This window comes from Molossus molossus, unplaced genomic scaffold (assembly GCF_014108415.1).
Source record: "Molossus molossus isolate mMolMol1 unplaced genomic scaffold, mMolMol1.p scaffold_m16_p_19, whole genome shotgun sequence".
Classification (NCBI taxonomy): domain Eukaryota; kingdom Metazoa; phylum Chordata; class Mammalia; order Chiroptera; family Molossidae; genus Molossus; species Molossus molossus.
Window position 1 is genome coordinate 491,720 of NW_023425354.1, and position 14,804 is coordinate 506,523.

At 56.1% G+C, this 14,804-nt stretch overlaps 1 protein-coding gene across 4 annotated transcripts; it reads right to left on the bottom strand.

Moving 5' to 3' along the window:
- Positions 1-143: 143 nt before the first annotated feature.
- On the bottom strand, positions 144-14,627 carry HEXD (hexosaminidase D). Of its 4 annotated transcripts, XM_036269023.1 has the most exons (14): positions 14,435-14,627; positions 13,788-13,890; positions 11,144-11,278; positions 9,701-9,810; positions 8,150-8,237; positions 7,131-7,295; positions 5,178-5,361; positions 4,374-4,445; positions 3,841-4,036; positions 3,078-3,160; positions 1,508-1,586; positions 1,333-1,434; positions 1,068-1,157; positions 144-551 (listed from the first exon to the last, which is right to left on the bottom strand). In XM_036269023.1, exons 3-14 carry the CDS (start codon positions 11,225-11,227, stop codon positions 344-346), a joined length of 1,461 nt encoding a protein of 486 aa, XP_036124916.1. In that variant the 5' UTR covers positions 11,228-11,278; positions 13,788-13,890; positions 14,435-14,627; the 3' UTR covers positions 144-343. The 4 variants fall into 4 exon arrangements, with proteins under 4 accessions (XP_036124916.1, XP_036124915.1, XP_036124917.1 ...); XM_036269022.1 differs by lacking the exon at positions 13,788-13,890 and having other exon boundaries at positions 11,144-11,282; XM_036269024.1 differs by lacking the exons at positions 13,788-13,890; positions 14,435-14,627 and adding an exon at positions 11,631-11,661 and having other exon boundaries at positions 11,144-11,282.
- Positions 14,628-14,804: the final 177 nt, after the last annotated feature.

Genomic DNA, 14,804 nt, shown 5'->3' on the forward strand with positions numbered 1-14,804 from the left:
GGTATGTTCTGGAGAGCTGAGATTGCTCCCTGAGGAGGGGGTGGGGTGGGTGGGTTTGGACCCTTTGCTGGGGCCTCTTAAGACCTCACTGCAGCCTGGTGGTGACGCTGCCACAGTCCAATCGGCATGACTTCTAGCTTCCGTTTCCTTTTTATTTCACAAGAAAGTCCTGCACGCAGATCACGAGCAGGTCCCCACGAGCACGTCCCCACGAGCACTTCCACCCACGTTTCCTGCTGTGCTCCCCCGGCGACAGCCACCTTTGCACCGGGCACTCCCTGCTTGCAGGGCTCAGAGATGTGTCGGGCCAGACACAGCTGGACAGGGTGAGGGGCCCCTCCGCTCAGGGGTCCTGACCTGTGTCAGGGCCAGGGCTAGCCTGTGGGGGCTGGGAACCAGTGGCTCCGTCCAGGTCCTGCAGCAGCGCCTGCAGCTGCCCTAAGCCAGGGTCCACGTTCTCCTCCAGCCACTCCTCCACGGCGTCCTCGTGGAAGACACGGAGCAGGGCGGCCTCCAGCTCCTGCACAAGGGCACGCCACCTGGCCAGCAGACTGAGGCCCAGACAGCTGTGAGCACTCCGTGCGTCAGTACAGTTCTGTGCCTGTTTACCCACCCATAAAACAGGGCACTTGGTGGTGTTGGGGATCAGTGACCAACTGTCACATTCTAACATCTGAACCTGGGATGTGTGATTCGACTGGCTGGCAGGGTTTTTCTCGGCACCTGCACCTGTTGTCGTGGGGACAGGCTGCACTGGCCCAGCTCAGAGCCTGAGCCAGGAGAGCTGGGGATGGCTGGCTCCCGGTGTCAGGGCTCGTGGGCTCGTGGCAGTGGTGGGCTGGGAGTAGCCCCAAGTGGTCGGCTCCACAGGGAGCCTGGACCCTGCCCAGGTCATCCTGGTCACCCTCCCCCTCTTAGGCTAGGAACACCTGGGCTTCTCTAATGGTCAGGGGCACAGCCATTCAGCGAGGCTGAGTCACCTGGGAGTGCACAGCTGATGGCCACAGCGCCCCCAGGTGGCGGAGGGGGTGCAGCCCCGGGGGCGGGCACTGCGGGGGGTGGGCTACCTGTGCGCCTGGGGCTGGATGTGCTGGACCATGACTGGATGGATGAACTTCCGCCTGCGATGATACGGGCTGAACCAGCCCGTCACACACCTGCGGACGAGTCCACACAGGTGGCCCTGAGGGGGGCGAGGCAGCCGCAGGGTGGTTTCTAAATAACACCTAAGAATCTGGTAGAATTTTAAAAAGATTTCCCCTGCACGATGCCCAGGCCTCACCTGGGTGTGGGGGGCTCGCTCGCCCACCCACTCGCCTGCGCCCCACTCACCTGTCCCTCTGCAGCATCTCGTCCACAGAGCTGCGCAGGTGGAGGCTGACTTGTGTGACGAGGGCCAGGATGTCACTGCCAGGGAAGGAGGCGGCCCCCTCACTGCACAGAGAACCCGGGTGCTGAGATGGGGCCGACCGTGAGGGGAGGGGCAGAGCTGGGGGTGGGTGGTCACCTCGTAACACCGGTGATTTCCAGGCTCGAGATCCCAAGAAGTTTCTCCACTCTTGCCCTAAAGTCTTCAGCAAAACCCCCTGCAACCAACCAGAAATGGGGTGGGGGGGCGGTCAGAGGGGCCTCTGGAGGAGCGGGAAGGCCTGGACCCTGTACTGGCTGCACTACCCAGACCATGGCTCTTGGCAGTGGGTGGTGGGCAGTGACCCAGGAGGGCTACTGGCCAGGCCAGCCAGATGTGTACCATTATCAAGGATACCTGCTGCTGCTTCTCTTGAACGTGTGAACATGTATCTGTTATGTTAAAAATGAAAACCCTGCCCTGACCGGTTTGGCTCAGCGGTGAGAGCGTCAGCCTGCGGTCCAGAGAGACCCGGGTTCAGTTCCCGCTAAGGGCACGTATGTCGCAGTTTGTCCCCGGCCCTGGTTGGGTTGTGCAGGTGGCAGCCACTTGATGAGTCCCTTTCATGTCGATGTTTCTCTCTCTGTCTCTTCCTCTCTCTCCCTCCCACTCTGAACAGAAAATGAAAAAATGTCCTTAGGTAAGGATTTAAAAAAAAAAAAAGAAAGCCCTGGCTGGTTTGGCTCATTGGTTAGAACATCAGCCTGTGGGCCAGAGTCACGGTTCAATTCCGGTCAAGGGCATGTACCTCAGTTGCAGTTCGGTCCCCAGCCCTGGTTGGGGTCATGCGGGAGGCAACCAATTGATGTGTCTCTCTCACTTAGATGTTTCTTTCTCTCTCTACCCCCTTCCTTCCCACTCTATCTAGAGATAAACAGAAAAATATCTTTGGGTGAGGATTAAAAAAACAATTAAAGAACTAAGACCCATGTTGCTGGCAGGGCCACGGCCGGGAGACCACTGACCCAGTGCACAGGGGCACCCTCAGCCTTCCAGCCTCCCGCCACTACCATCCCGGGCTCCGGCAACAAGGGAAATGAACCAGCGAGGCCTGGGGGTGCCAATACGTAGACCTCCCAGTCAGTGTGGGTGACAGCTGCGAGGGGGGCTCAGCCAGCACCACACGTGCTGTCTGTCCCCGCCCCTGCGTGTCCGCGGTCTGGAGGAGTGCTGGGAGGAACACAGGGCCCAGGGCCTGTCCTTCCATCTCGCGGGCACAGCACAGGCCTCTCTGGACGGCTATTCGCCATTGGGGCCCCGCCTTCCCCAGTACCCCGACATGTCTCTGCACCAACAGCACATGTCCTTGTTTACAGTTCCTCCACCGTGTCACGGTCCAAGTGCACTTGACTCCGTGACCAGTTCACTGTGGACCGGCAGCTCCTCACGGTGAACTGGAGGTGGGCATGCCGGATGCAGCACCCACTCCCCAACCCCCCAGCACCCCGGGTGCTGCTGCAGCAAAGGCAGCTCTCTCAGCACCCGATGACTCATGGATTTCTTTCTATGGTTCTGTGTGTCTGGGGGGCACGTTCCCCTAACTCTGGCCTGTCTTGGGTTTAAGCTTGAAGACCTGGGCTGGTGGTGGCTGAGCCAGGAGAGGCCCGTTGTCCCTGAGCTGGAGACCACCGTCCAGACCCCGGCCTCCCGGGGACAGCAAGGCACTTACCGTGTAGCAGTGACTGCAGACAGACGGCCAGGGACGGTATCCCCACAGGCAGCAGCTCACACAGCACGGAGAAGTGATCGTACCTGAGGCCATGGGAGACGGGTGCTGAGCTCCTGCCGCCCTGGCAGCAGATGCTGGCACACTGTTCCCTGTGCCACAGGACAGGCGCCTAGAAGCTTCTGCAGAGCTGGCTGCTGCCTCTGGAAAAGTCCTCAGCATCCTGGGTGTGTGGACCCACCCACACGGCCCTGCCTGGGCTCAAGCTCTGTGGCTGCCACCCTGAAATCCTTAATGAGTTCCGCTTTGACTTGCTTTGTGAGCAAGGGTGGAGCTCCCCTCGAACACCCTGCCTCCAGCTCCCCCCTGGGTTCGGGCCACTCACCCTGTCCCTGGTGCCCAGGGCTAGTTGGCCTCTCCCCAGGCCCTCTAATCAGAGGGTAGGACCTGTGGCCAGGGGTCCATTTGTAGCTCAGATTTCCAGGTGGTAGGAGAGCCAAAGTCTGTCCTGGTTCCCACTTGCCTGAGCCTTGTGCATGTGGCCTCATGGAGGCTGTGGACTATGGACACCCACACGGACGACCAGGCGTGGGGGTCAGGGGGCAGTGTGCTCCGTGGCCCTGACACACCAGAGTACCCTGTGAAGTTTGGGGGCGCTGATGGGTGTGAGGCCCAGGCCCACCCTCCCTGGGACGGGAAATGCCAGAGGCCCAGACTGGACTTTGGGAACTGCTTCCCCTCCAGGATGGGTACTGGGCGACCTCACCTCTGCCAGCCGGTCAGGATGATGCCCTGCAGCATGTCTGCTGGCGCACAGGCTGCCACCTGCAGCCACTGCATGTTGTTTTGAAGGTGGTGCTCGATGGGGGGCAGGGCCTGGCTTGGCCCGGTGGCTCCCTTGAAGGCACTGGCGGCCCATAGCCGGGGGAAACCGCACTTCCGGTACTTTTCCATGAGGAGGGCTGAGCCAGAAAGCAAGAGGTGTGACTGGGCTGGGACCCAAGGAGGCTGTGCCACCAAGCCCCGAAACACGATGCCCGATGCCATGCTGTGCAGATGGAAACCCCAGGATCTCATGCCCGCTGCTTCCAGGGGGCCCCAGGCCACCTGTTCATTAGGACGGACCACCCAGGAGCGCCCGGCCACAGGACACATGCTGAGGGCTGCTCATGGGACCGGTTCCTGCAGGAGGGGCCTCCAGTAAGGCAGAGGCAAGTCTGATTCCCATGAGCCGAGAGACGGAGGCTCCTGCACCCCCCGCTGGGCTGTCAAGGTCTCCCTGAGCAACGAGGTACTGACCCTTGCCATGGACGTCCAGGTCGGCCCCGTAGTCCCAGAGCACTGGCTCCACCAGCTGCGGCACCCCTGACTCTGGGGACAGAGACAGGCTGTGAGTGCCGAGCCAGCTGGAACGGGCCTTTCGCTCACACGTCTTGCATAAAAATGGAACACAGGCCATCTTTCTGAGGACAGACTCCACACTGTGCCGTTTCTCAGGCCACAGCCAGGAAGCCAGCCAGCCAGGGAAAGGACTGGACTCTGGGAGCTCCGACCCAGCCAGTGGTCTAGAGCTTCCCCAAGGGCGGACCCTGTCTGCAAGCTGCCAGGGCACCAGGCCTGGATGCAACAGGAACAGGCTGCCAACTGTACTTAATTGTAAGGAATGCTAGTTAAAACCCAAGTGTCCACACGTGGGTTCTGGCTGCCACGAGGACACCTGGGCCTTGCGTGGACATCTATGCGCGCAGTGGAGCTGTGGGTAACCACACCAACCTCCTGTCTCATCCCCTTAGCCCGGGTCCCTCCAATGGACTCGGGCCAGAAGCGGGGACTCTCCCTTGGCCCACCTTCCCCCACCCTCCCCCACCCGATGGCCTCACGGCCACCCCCAGGTCAGATGCACCACACACGTCCTGCGAGGCTCTGACATGCCTTCCAGGGGTGACACTTCCGTTGGGAGGTTCAGACGGGCCTGACGGGACTGTCTGGACACCGAGGCTCCGCGGCACTTCCACGCGTCCCCTCCTCAGCAGACGGGCTCAGGGGCCCAGCAGCTCAGCACCTTCTCAGACCGAGAAGCCCTCCCACGGCGCCCGGGCTCACCTGACAGCTGGTCCTCGGGGATGTCGCGCAGCATGTCGTCCCACACCATGGGCGCTGTGGCGGGGTGCCGGGCCAGCACGTGGCTGGCCACCGCCCTCACGTGGGACAGACACAGTTTGGCTTTGGTGTTCTGCTCCTGCTGCAGCCACTGTCTCGAGGCCTCCCCCTCCCCAAGGTAATAGACCTGCACAGAAGGAAGGCAGGACGTCTGCCTCCGGACACGCTTGGGTGCGGCCAGGGGCTCAAGCCATGGCCAAAGAGCATCCCAGGGGCAGCAGCCTGTGGGGAGGGGATGGCAAAGGGTGACCTTGCTTTATTCCCTGAGACTAAACTCCCACTGAAGAGCCCCCTTCACAGCAGCTCCGAAGGGAAGGGGCCCAGGTGCCCAGCAGGAGGCCAAGCGCCATGTGGCCTCCACACTGGGGTGTCACTCAGCCACAGACGGGGTGAAGCACGGTTCATGCTCACTGACAGAGCCGGGCACCAAAGGCCACACACGATGGCATTCCATTTCTGAAATGTCTGGAACCAGCAAGTCCATAAACACGAAGGGGTGGCCAGGGGCTGTGGGACTGGCTGGGTGAGGGATATGGGGTTTCCTTTTCAGGGGAAGAAAGGTCCTGAATTAGATGGTGGTGATGGTTCCACAGCATCATAAGTGTACTCAGAAGTCAACGAATCATACGCTTTAAAAGGGTTACAATGGTAAATTTTATGTTCTATTTTACTACCAAAATAAAAGATTTCCTTGGAAGGAAAGGATCAAATTCTGGAGCTAAAATGTGTGCAAAGTGCTGGGCCCATGTGGCTCAGTGGATTGAGCATCATACTGTGCACCAAGAGGTCACCGGTTTGATTCCCAGTCAGGGCACATGCCCAGGTTGTGGGCCCAGTCCCCGGGGGGGGGGGGGGGGAGCAGGAGGTGGCCAATTGATGTTTCTCATCAATGTTTCTATCCCTCTCCCTCTCCCTTCCTCTCTCTCTAACAAAACAATAAAAACATATTTAAAAAACTTTTTTTTCCTTTATTTATTTTACAGAGAGGAAGGTAGAGGAAGAGATAGAAACATCGATGAGAGAAAACATCAACTGGCTGCCTCCTGCATGCCCCCCGCCGGGGACTGGGCCCACAACCTGGGCATGTACCCTAACCAGGAATCGAACCGGCAACCACTTGGTGCATGGGTCAGTGTTCAACTACTGAGCCACAACGGCCAGGCTGCACATATGTGTTTTTAGTCCGGCCGGTGTGGCTCAGTGGTTGAGCGTGGACCCTGCACCAGGAGGCAGCTGGTTTGATTCCCGGTCAGAGCACATGCCCAGGTTGTGGGCCAGATCCCCAGTGGGGGGCATGCAGGAGGCGTCCAGTCCGTGTTCTCTCTCATCGATGTTTCTCTCTCCCTCTCACTTTCTCTCTCTCTCTCTCTCTCAAATATCAATAAAGAAAAAAAAGAAATTAAAAAATACAAAATAAAAATGTGTGCAAAGAACGATCCACGCTCGGAGGCTGACTCAGGATCCTCCAGGGCCCGTCTGACTTTCTGGAGAAACAGTGAAGCAGAAAGGCTGAGGGGACACCAGGGACCGCCTTTTCCCACCAGTGCCAATGGCCCCAAAGCAAGACTTCCTTTCTCCCACCAACCAGAACTGCATTTCTTCAGCCAGAAAAAGTAACCAGCTCTAACTCGCACCCACTGCCAGCCCTGGGGGCATGAATCCCCTTTGGGGTGTTGGCAGCACAGCCATTTCAGGCCCAGCCCTCCCCCATTTGACCCTGGGTGCCAGGGCGCCCCTCGGCTCGCAGGCCCCCCAAAAAAGCACCAACACCTTCACCAGGGACGTCCTTCGCCCCGGACTACTTTTCTGTCTGAGAAGAGGCCCGAGGCGAGCGGTGATCGTGAAGACATGGGGAGCGCCGTAGAATGGGGGACAGGGACGTGCGCAGGCACCCACCTCGTCACAGCCTATGTGGAGCCACCGGGCCCCCGGGTGCAGCTCCATGACCTGGTCGATCATGGCTCCGACCAGCGCCAGGGACTCTGCCTCGTGGGGGTTCAGGGTGTTGGGGAAAAGCGCCACTTCTCGGAGGTGAGCGAGAGCCTGGTGCTTCAGCACAAACTGCCGAGAGAGGACAGGGAGCAGGTGACCGGGAGAAGCGCACCTGAGCTCCTGGCGGCCGGCACCGCCAGAGGAACCGCAGGGGCTCCCAACCCGCTCCAGTCGCCAGCGGGCCGGCGTGGGAGGGGAGGCGGCCCAGGCTGCCCGGAGGCTCCATCGCAGCCCGGCCTTTTCCTCCTGTTCTAACTGGGCTGAGCTGGGAACTGAGCAGCCCAGCCCGTTCACACGGAATTACAGGCGGAGCTGGCTTCCAGCTACAGGTGCATGAAGAGGTCGGCAAACAAGAATCAAACAGAACCATTTGTCAAAAGCAACCTTTTTGGGCCCCAGAGGGGGAGAGACCAGAGAGCACAGCGGTGGGAGTGACCCAGCACAGCCGGGGGCTGGTTCTGGGACAAAATTCCAGGAGAAACGCCCCAGAACCCGAGCAGGCACTTGAGGGCAGACACAGGCGCAGGGCTGCGTGGATTCGTGAGAGAAAAACACGGAACCAGCCTTGAGTTTAATCTGCTTCCCACTGATATAGACGTGAAAATTGTTTCTGAAGATCACGTAGGTGCGAGGGAAAGTATTTCCAATGTTAAGTGGAAAAGGACACAAACAGAAAACAGAGAGCATGTTCCCTTTGCCTGATGCTGCTCAGCAGTACTTTGATGAACACAGTTAAGGAGCAAACAGCGGCCCCGAGCTCTGCGGGCATCACTGTCCCTGGCTCGCCCTCCATTGGGGCAGAGGCAGTCTGACCCACCGCTGCGCAATCTCTGCTGTTCACAGGGCTTCCGAGAGCCTGTCCCTGCAGTGCACCCCCAAACCCCACACCTGGGCACCAGGGGACTCCCATTCCTCCCACTTACCTCCATGTGTCCAAACGTCTGCACCAAGGGGACGACCTCGAGCTCATTCAGTGCGGCCAGACGCAGGATCTCTTTGACTTCAGCAGGGCTGCAGAGACAAGTCACCCAGAGAGGGTCATGCTGTGGAGTGCACGCTCCCCCAGCCCCTCCTCGTCAGGCTCCTGGGGACTCTCCTGCAGAAACCGGGGTGGTCGCTAACTCTGAAAAGCTCAACAGGTATTCTAAAGGTTCCAGAGACCTTCCTGCTCTAGAATTTGGGGACGTGATGCTGTTACGGCCTCAAATAACAGCTTGCTTTTCACCAGGTATCATTACCCAACCACAGGATGGTGAAGTCACTTTACCAGTAAGGGCCACCCGGGAATGTATTACAGAGCAGGGTTGCAGGCGGACCTGCGGGCAAATCCCCGTCCACTTTAGCACAGCTGTGATCAGAGTGGTTTCCACGTTTTCAATGATTCAGAAAAGTATTTCAGTGTCCAGGCAGTTTGTTGGAACACAGCCCGGTCATTCTCACGTCACCTTTGGCTGCTTCTGCCCCACAAAGAGTGGTAACAGGGACCCAGTGGGCTCAGCCAGAGCTGAGAATCCTTCCACAGAGGCCCCGAGGGAGCGAGCACTGCACCTGCAGTGGAGGGAGCCCCCCAGAGGGAGCTGGAGGGCCCTCAGGTGCCTCCGGGCTGACTGCCGCCTTGTATAAACTCATCTCAAAGAGAAAGCGACTTCCAGTTCCACGTGGTTGAACCCTCTCCTAAGCTGACCAGTCCTGTAAGTGCATTGATGATGTAAAGTTCTCTCTTTACACTGATGTACCTTTTTCAAGCTCCACAGGAACCCTGCACCCCTTTCACTTAAAAACAAATAAAATGTGTTCATCGCAGGAAGAACAGAGTAGCAGAAAGTAAACACAACCTTGGGCAGTCTCGCCCCGATGGTAACATGCCTGGGCCAGTGGGGCTCGAACAGTGTTTGGGGGAGTTTTGACACACAGAGCCAAGCCCCAGGACAGCCAGGCTTTGAGTCCACCAGTGGGCGCTCTGCTTTTTCTCACCCTCGTGGACACAAGTGTTATAATTTTTTAAAGCCAAAATGACTTTTCACTGTTGTTTTAACTCCTTTTATTATTATCACACAGTTATTGGCCATTTTTCTTTCTTCTGTTGGGACCTGCCAGTAAACGTCCTTTGCCCATTCGTCTTTGGGCTGTTTGCTGTTGAGGTACACGGATGCTGTGATGCTGAAGCCAGTGAGGTGCACCCAGGACCGCCATATCCGACAGCTTTGCCGGGCTGGCAGGAGCAGCCCCCTTCCCCACAGCACCGGTCAGGGCGGTCTGTCTGACTTCACACCTGCCCAAGACAAGATCACAGCTTCCCCTTGGGGGACCACAGACCTTGCTTCATCTCTCCACTGTTCTATGAACACATTTTGTTTTTATAATTCAAGACATGCATTTAAAAAGACAGACGGGGTTGTCTTACCCTCGAGAAATTCTCGCCTGCCCTACCCGCCTCCCCAGCTTGCTGCCCCCGCGCTCCAAGGGGCAGATACCTGTACGCGTGCTGGGCCCGCAGCAGCCTCAGGTGGCCCTCGTAGGGAAACGTGTCTTCGTACTCGATGAGGAGGCCAGTGGCGCCCAAGGCACGGAACAGAGGGAACGCCTGGGGGGAGGGAACATGAGAAGTGACTGTTTGAAGGACAGTGGCACAGGCAGCACGGGGCCGTTTCAGCTGACGGACACAGATTGTTGCTGACGTTCGTCTTCTCCCTGGTATGTGTACTTGGTGTCAAATCCAGCTCTGACGCAGTGACACATTCACGGACACTGCGCTGGGGCCGCGCACGAGGCTTAGCTGGGGAGGTAGGGCAGGGCCGGCAGGGCCAGCGGCTGCGGTCACAGGGAGGAATGGGGGGGACAACAGGGCTCTGGCTGGTGGCGGTGCCTGGAAGAACCGTAGAGGAAGACAAAAGGGAACAGGCGCAGCTGGTCCTGGCTACCTCACTGGCTCCCCAATTACTCTGTCTTTATTTCAGAAGATACGACTTCCCATCCTCAAGGATTTTTAGGACCAGGTCATGTCCACTCTACACAGGGCTAGGACTTCCTTCCAGTCTGGCGTCACGGCTACGGTGACACATGGCACATTGTGGGCGCTGAGGGAAGGGCTCCCTGCAGGTATGTGAAACAGCAACCCGTGTCCAGGCGAGGGCCGTCGCAGGTCTCACAGGATTTGTGTCAAAGTTTCTTCCCCTGAGAATCTGGGACGTTCTGAAGCATGCTGAACGGAAGGAGGACATCAGCTTGGGACTAAAATCAGCTGTAACAGCCCTGGCCGGTTTGGCTCAGGGTTAGAGCGTCAGCCTGCAGTCCAGAGAGACCCGGGTTCGGTTCCTGCTAAGGGCATGTACTTCGGTTGCAGTGTGTCCCTGGCCCTGGTTGGGTCGTGTGGGTGGCAGCCACTCGATGTGTCCCTTCACGTCGATGTTTCTCTCTCTCTCTTCCTCTCTCTCCCTCCCACTCTATCTGAACAAAAAATGGAAACATGTCCTTGGGTGAGGATAAAAAAATAAATAAAAAAATAAAATCAGCTGTAATACTTCATCACATGAGTAACCAATAACTGACTGTAAATTACAAACACATGTATGTCCTTACCTCATGTCGACGACATCTGCAAAGACCCTATTTCTAAATCGGGTCCCGTTCACAGGTACCAGGGGACAGGATCTGAACGCATCATTTGGGGGGACACATTCAGCCCACAGTGAAGAGGTTGGGGGTTTCTTTGGCCTGCTTTTCCTTTTACTATCCTGGTTGCCCTCCGTCTGCTCTGCGAGGGGACTGGAGGGATATGAAAAAATTCACAGCTGCCACCACCGTGACCCAGCCCAGACCCTGAGGCTGAGTTCTAAGCACACGTTTCTACAGGACACTGTTCATAACTTAAAGACCAAACCCGAAGCGATTCCCTGGAGGTAAAAGGGAGCTCCTACCTCCGAGAGGTAGGAGACCTTTGGCGGGGCTCCTTTAAGGTCCAGATGAACAAATCGCATCTTGAATGGCGAGGGGCCTGACATCTCACGGTTTTTTGTGAAGTCACACGACAAATATCTCTTGTCCGGGCACGTCTTCCTGGTAGAGAAACTCAGAGTCATGAGCGGGCAGAGGCCTCTGCCTCCTGCTCCAGTTCTGATATCAACCAGGAGGAACTCATTCCACCAACGTGGCAGAAATCAAGATGTCTGTCCACATTCGAGCAGGGGGAATCTCCGCATTGAAGTGCGACATGCCCCTTAAGCAGAACAGCTCTGGTTTCCTTTTTTTTATCCTCACCCGAGGACGTTTTTTCATTTTTTGTTCAGATAGAGTGGGAGGGAGACGGAGAGGGAGAGGGAGAGGGAGAGGGAGAGAGAGAGAGAGAGAGAGAGAAACATCGACGTGAAAGGGACACATCGAGTGGCTGCCACCCACACAACCAACCAGGGCCGGGGACAAACTGCAACCGAGGTACATGCCCTTAGCAGGAACCGAACCTGGGTCTCTCTGTACCGCAGGCCAACGCTCCAACCGCTGAGCCGAACCGGCCAGGGCAGCTCTGGTTTCCTTACAAGGAGGCTCTGATCTGTGGGAACACAAGTCACTGCAAAATAATCTCCTGTTTTAGAGATCCACTTAAGCTGCCCGCCCTGTGCCAGTGCAAATAGGTGGGCAGCTGTCTCCAAACATCATTTCAGGCCCCACAATATGTTTCTGTGAAAAGTTAATCCTCAATTTTATTTTACTTTGGATAGCATTAAAAACATTTACATTTCCAGCCCAGCCGGTGTGGCTCACTGGTTAAGCGTCGACCCATGCACCAAGAGGGTACCAGTTTGATTCCCAGTCAGGACACATGCCCAGGTTGTGGGCCAACTCCCCACTGGGGGAGGGGGGCATAGCAGGAGGCGGCCGATCAATGTTCTCTCTCATTGATGTTTCTGTCTCTCCATGTCCCTTCCTCTCTCTCTAAAATCAATAAAGAAAAAATTTTAAAAAATTTACATTTCCAGAGCCAGTCAGCTTGCTCTCATGAAGAAACTGCAAACATTCCTGCTAGGTCAGAGAACTGTCTAGGATTTAAAATAGGCCGTTGACATGCTGAATAACTACCTTGTACACCTGAGACTCATATAATACTGTATGTCAACCAGTCTTGAATAAAAAAAAAAAGGGCAAAAAAATTAATTAATTAATTAGCCCTGGCTGGTTTTCTCAGTGGTTAGAGCATCGGCCTATGGATTGAAGGGTCTCAGGTTTGATTCCCAGTCAAGGGCATGTACCTGGGTTGTGGGTTTGATCCCTGGCCCGACTGGGGTCATGTGGGAAGCAACTAATCAATGTGTCTCTCTCACACTGAAGTCTCTCTCTCTTCCCCTCCCTTCCTTCCATTCTACCTAAGAATTCATGGGAAAATATCCTTGGGTGAGGATTAATAACAACAACAAAAAATTAATCAAATTAAAATAGGCCATTAGGCTGGCCAGTGTGGCTCAGTGGTTGAGTGTCGTCCATGGACTCATAGGTTCCAGTCTGATTCCCAGTCAAGGCACATGCCCAGGTTGCGGGCTTGATTCCCAGCAGGTGGCATGCCAGCAGCAACTGATTGATGTTTCTCTCTCATCGATGTTTCTATCTCCCTCTTCCTTCCTGTCTCTCTAAAAAAATCAATAAAAATATATTTTAAAATAACAAATAAAATAGGCCATTAATAATTTGAAAAATGAATGAGCCACACATGTGTCTAGGGCTGGCTGGTTTAGGTTGAAGAGAGTATCTGGATGACAATGAAGCAGGTGGGAAACAGTGAAATCTTTTTTTCTTTTCTACTATAGAAGCACAAAGGATTAATGGGAAAGGAAAATCTTGCTATATTGGTCATATGTACAGTTCAATAACTCAAACTCTGCACAAAGGTTCATAAACCAGACCTTGGAGAGGCTATAGTACAGAGGAGGAGATAAAATAGATGCACACAGAAACAAATCTGCCTAAGGAAGAAAAAAAAAAGATATAATCAATGCCCTGCCAGTGTGGCTCCGTGGGTTGAGGGCCCTCCCATGGACTGAGAGGTCCCGGTTGGATTCTAATCAAGTCTGTCTGGGTTGCAGGCTTGATCCCCAGTAGGGGGCGTGCAGGAGGCAGCCCTTCCATGCTCACATCCATGCTTTTATCTCTCTCCCCCTTTCTCTCTCTCTAACAAAAATAAATAAAAACGTATTTTTTTAAAAGATACAGTCAAGACAATCTCAGTGACAAAATATTTTTTTAACTTTTTTTTCTTTATTGATTTTTAGAGAGAGAGGAAGGGAGAGGGAGAGAGAGAGAGAAACATCAATGAGAGAGAATATTGATTGGCTGCCTCCTGCATGCCCCCACTGGGGACGGGCCCACAACCTGGTCATGTGCACTGACCAGGCATGGAACCGGCGACCTCTTGGTGTATGGGTGGACGCTCAACCATAAGCCACACCAGCTGGGCTCTACCTAAGGCAACTACCTAAATTACCAGCAGAGAGTGGGTGAATTTCATGAAAAAGCATTCAGAAAAACTGTAATGCTTTTGAAGCGGAACTTTAAATGCTTAAAAAGCTTACAAACCGAATTTATTTTTCAGGGAACTGATTTAAACAGGACATTTCGAGCTGAAGAATCTGCATTGGTTGTGTGTGCGGCTCATATTCGGACAGAAATCCTGTTACTCCTGTAACAATGGGATAAAAAGAACAGAGACATCTCACCTGTAACAGCCACATCAGAGTTCTTTTTTTAAATTGATTTATAGAGAGAGAGGAAGGAAAAGGGAGCAAAACTGATGTGACCGCGAAGCATCGCTTGGCTGCCTCCTGCACGCCCCCTACTGGGGATGGAACTCGCAACCGAACCGCAATCCTTCGGTGCCGGGACACGCCCAACCACCTCGGCCACCTCGGCCACGCCGGCCAGGGCCAGAGTTCTCGACAACCCACGTTCCTGCCAACATGCCAAGGAACAGGGAGAGAAGTGAGCCCCATCTTGCTGTTGTGCCCATTCCTTTGCTTGGACCCGCGCCCGCAAGAGGTCTATAGAAATGAGGTTACTTGGAGACCTGGGTCCACTGTCACTGTTCCTTAGCAGAGTGCAAGCAGGTCTGCAGCTGTCGCTGGCTCCGCGGCCCCTGGGCAGGCGACCGCGCCCCGAGTGGCCCGCGATGGCACCCGTGTCCCGTTTCAGGTTTCCCACCCGACCCCCATCAGGCAATGACTCACCTTCTTCAGACTGAATCCTCACGCACGACCCTCACGGACTCGTTATTAAGAATCGCAGGTGTCTGGACAGGGCCGGGTGAGGTCGCATCGTTCCCCGCCGCACGAAGGGTCTCGCAGCAGAAAGCAGAGGGCCTTCGGCGCCCCGAGCACGGGCGCGCGGGCGCTCTCAGCTGTGGCCGGACCCCGGAGCGCGGAGAGCCCGGGATCGGGCACGCGGCGGGGTGCGCGCCCAGGTCCCGGCGCTCGGCCTGCGATTGCTCGGGTCTGGCCGCCAGCCCCGGGGTCGACGGCCGAGCGTGTCGCTCCGCGTCTCCGGCCGCGCCAGCCTCGCGCTACCTCTCGCGGCGCTGCCCCGGCTCGGGCGGCTCCC

What these genes read in the sequence shown, in the direction of transcription:
- HEXD (XM_036269021.1), bottom strand. Translation starts at nt 11,305, where the DNA reads ATGACTCTGAGTTTCTCTACCAGGAAGACGTGCCCGGACAAGAGATAT. An exon ending in CCCCGAGGACCAGCTGTCAG is followed by an intron (nt 4,446 to 5,177) that starts GTGAGCCCGGGC and finishes CTCTGTCCCCAG; the next exon opens with AGTCAGGGGTGCCGCAGCTG. An exon ending in GAAATCACCGGTGTTACGAG is followed by an intron (nt 1,435 to 1,507) that starts GTGACCACCCAC and finishes TTCTCTGTGCAG; the next exon opens with TGAGGGGGCCGCCTCCTTCC.